Genomic DNA, 3,747 nt, shown 5'->3' on the forward strand with positions numbered 1-3,747 from the left:
TTATCTAAGTTAGAACATAATATGAGTCGGGTGCAGTTATCTATGTCCAGCAGTGATGCCCAACTGTATGCAGTATGCTTACGTTTATAGTTTTATACATGGTTTGGACTTTGTACGTTTTATTTTATTCATGTTAAATTATTATATTATCCTAATGGCATATTCTTTTTTTGCAATTTGATTTGTATTGACACCTGAATGTTAACCGTCTAACTGTGTGTTGTGCCGTTGTGTGAACTGTGAATACATTTATTAATGCAATGAAACGTATAAACAATTATTTTACTAGTAATACTAGCGCCACAAGTGCTAAAAAAAAATTGTACTCAATTTGATGCTGTTGAAAATATAAATTCCTCCCCTTCTGGTAAGTACCTATTACTATTTATAATTACAAATTACCTTCTCTTGTATATTTCAATATTTTATACCATAAAATATAAACTACAGCAACTTTTATTTTACAAAGAATTAATTTATATTTGTATTTTATATTTATCAGGTAGCTGTAATTTTGAACTTACAACTGAGAAAGTCTTCAGCAAGAAACCATCATTCTCTACAGATACTTATAAATTACAACTTGAAGATGCTGGTAAATATAATTAAAAATATTTTTTAAATATATTTATAATTATGGTGAATTGATGAAATATCTATAGGTACCTACTTTATAATATTATATTTTAATAAAAATACTACATATTTTATATTTATTATAATATGTTAAGTATTATTTTGGGTTGCATATAATAATAATATTTTTTGTACCTTTGAATATTAATGACCTTTAAACACTAACCAGTACCTACCCCCATTTAGGTCTACTGAGAAGAATGATTGTAATGAATTAACTTTATTAGATAAATATAATATGTATATATTAATTTTAAAATATTAGATAAGTATTCTATGCAATCCAACATTATATAAACTAATTATGTTATTTATTTAAAATTTAATGTTGTCTAACTGTCTAAATTATATATAAATTATATTATATAGGTAATTATATTTTATTTATTTAAAAATTTGTTTTTTATTTTTCAGACTGTGAGACCAAAAAAACAAGGGAAAATGATTCTAGTGATGATGATCATGATAATTATAGTGATATTACATCAAATCTGGATTATATTAACACAAGTAGTGATGATATTGATGACTGCACATCTGAAGATGCAATTGATGAAGCTAGTGATATTACATCTGTTCCTACAAGCAGCCAATCAGTCAAAATCGTTAAACAAGTTCCTGAACCAAATGATATTTCTCAAACGCTAGATGATGGACCAAAACAGCCAAGATTGGTATGTTACCCTAAAACCAAATTTGGTAAAAGAATGAGACATTTCTCATCAAAATGGTTTGATAGTTATAATTGGCTTGAGTATAGTATAATAGATAATTCTGCTTTTTGTTTTCCATGTCGTTTTTTTGCCAAAAAACAAAGACAAACCCATTTTCATAAGTGTAGGTTTCAAAAATTGGAAAAATGCATTAGATCAAAATTCTGGTTTAAGGAAACACAATAATAGTGAAGAACACATGATTTCAAACACTATGTGGATGTCCTACTTAGACATGAAAAAATTAGGTAATTTGTCTGTGGCATCATTGATAAATGAAGGTCATAAGAAATTAGTTTTAGAAAATCAAAATTATATCAAGATGATTGGGAGAACTTTGTTGTACACCGCTATTCAAGGCATAGCACAGAAGGTGACAATGAAGAAGAAAGTTGTGCTAACCGTGGTAACTTCATTGAACTTTTAAATTTAATTGGTTGAATTATTAGTGATGAATTTAAAAGTAAAAGTAAAACATTACCAAATAATGCTAAATATACAAGCCCTCAAATCCAGAATGAAATGTTTTCAATTTTCAATAAAATGATCCGTAACAAAATTATTGATGAATTACAAAAGTGTCAGTATTTTTCTATAATTGTTGACGAAACAAAAGATATTACTAAAGTGGAACAGTTATCAGTTATATTAAGATATTACTTTGATGGTATAGTATATGAACGTTTTATGGGGTTTAAAGCTGCTCAATCATTGACCGCTAGTTCTCTCTTTCAATATATTAAAAAAATACTTTCTGTTCATAATGTTGATATACTGAAATGTGTTGCTCAAACCTGCGATAGTGCCAGTGTCATGAGTGGAAAGAATAATGGGATACAAGCATTATTTCGTCAAGAAGTACCTCAGGCTATATATGTACACTGTTACAATCATAGGCTTAATCTTGTAATTTCTGACGTTTGCAAAAATATTCCAACTGTGAAAATGTTTTTTGATATTGTAGAAAATTTATATGTATTTGTATCTGATTCTGCTATACATTCAAAGTTTATGGAAATTCAAACAATTATGAAGTACAGACCTGCTGTTGAACTTAAAAGGATATGTTTGACAAGATGGACAGCGCAAGTCTTTGCTTGCTTAGCATTAAAAAAAGGTCTTAGTCCACTGCTAGTTTTATTAAATAAATTGATATTTGAGAAAGGTGACCGTGCAGCTGAGTCAAAGGGCTTACTACATTTAACAGATTTTGACATTGTATTTAATTTAATTATCTTTTGTGATATTCTTCAAACTCTAAAAACAACAAGTGATTATTTGCAAAATGTAAAAGCTGAAATGGTTGAATCTTTAGTACTTATTTCATCAATTATAACTACTTTTAAAGCCATGAGAACTGATGAAACCGAGAACAATAATTCCAATTTTAATCAAATGTACATAGAGGCTATAAATATTTGTAAAGAAAATAACATATCGATACCAAATGAACATAGTAAAAAAAAAGAACAAAAAAAGTCCCCGAAAAATTTACTGAGAACAGTTCTTTAGAAACTAATAGAGTTTTATCAAAAAATGGTTTAAGACAACATGTTTACATACCTGCGTTGGATTATATAATAAAAGAACTAGAAGTACGATTTACAGATAATTATTGTGTGTTGTCATCAATATCTTACTTACATCCCCAAAATGAACAGTTTTTAAGTTATGAACATTTGAAACCTTTAGCTGTTCATTATAATCTTGATCTAGAAAATCTAAGGGCAGAACTAAAAATTTTACCAACAACTATCAAAAAATATCAAATTCAAAATATTAATGTTAAAGTAAACAACTTAGTGAATTTAATTGAACTACTTGAGAAGTATAAGTTAGCTTTCAATGAGACTTATAAGCTAGCTACTATTGTAATTACTGTTCCAGTATCAAGTGCAGCTTGTGAAAGAACTTTTTCATGTCTGAGACGACTGAAAAATTATATGCGAAATGGAATGACAAATGAACGTTTAAATAATTTGGCTTCAATAAGCATAGAAAAAAAAATTTCTAAAAACTTAGATTTAGATATTTTTGTACAATTGTTTTCAGAAAATCATAAAAACAGAAAAATAATTTTATATTGAATTGTTTTATACAGTTACTTACTATTTATTATTTTATATGTATATAAGTACTTCGGTATTACTACTAGGTATTGTATTATTAATATTCTCTCCTTGTTTGTGTACTTGTTTTTTAAAATAAAAATCAATTATTACTTCTATTATTTTTGATTAGTGTTTAGATATAAATTAATTTTTGTTAATAGAAGTTTGAAAATTCAATCAGTTTATATTCTAAACATGTACTTATGTAGATTTATTTTTCGTAACATGACAATTAATGTATCCCAAAAGTAAAGATGTAGGTAATTTGGTTATTTTTTTAATCAGGT

The 3,747-nt window shown here is 26.8% G+C and overlaps 1 protein-coding gene across 1 annotated transcript in view; it reads left to right on the forward strand.

The window, feature by feature from the left end:
• The window catches only part of LOC103311014 (zinc finger MYM-type protein 1-like), a 6,923-nt gene extending 4,062 nt beyond the window's left edge, over positions 1–2,861 (forward strand). Inside the window, exons 2-5 of the mRNA XM_008190533.1 lie at positions 503–595; positions 1,051–1,335; positions 1,478–1,755; positions 1,929–2,861. Of these exons, the coding sequence (XP_008188755.1) occupies positions 503–595; positions 1,051–1,335; positions 1,478–1,755; positions 1,929–2,861 (1,589 nt within the window). The remainder of the gene's footprint in view (positions 1–502; positions 596–1,050; positions 1,336–1,477; positions 1,756–1,928) is intronic.
• Positions 2,862–3,747: the final 886 nt, after the last annotated feature.

This window comes from Acyrthosiphon pisum, chromosome A2 (genome assembly GCF_005508785.2).
Source record: "Acyrthosiphon pisum isolate AL4f chromosome A2, pea_aphid_22Mar2018_4r6ur, whole genome shotgun sequence".
Taxonomy (NCBI): domain Eukaryota; kingdom Metazoa; phylum Arthropoda; class Insecta; order Hemiptera; family Aphididae; genus Acyrthosiphon; species Acyrthosiphon pisum.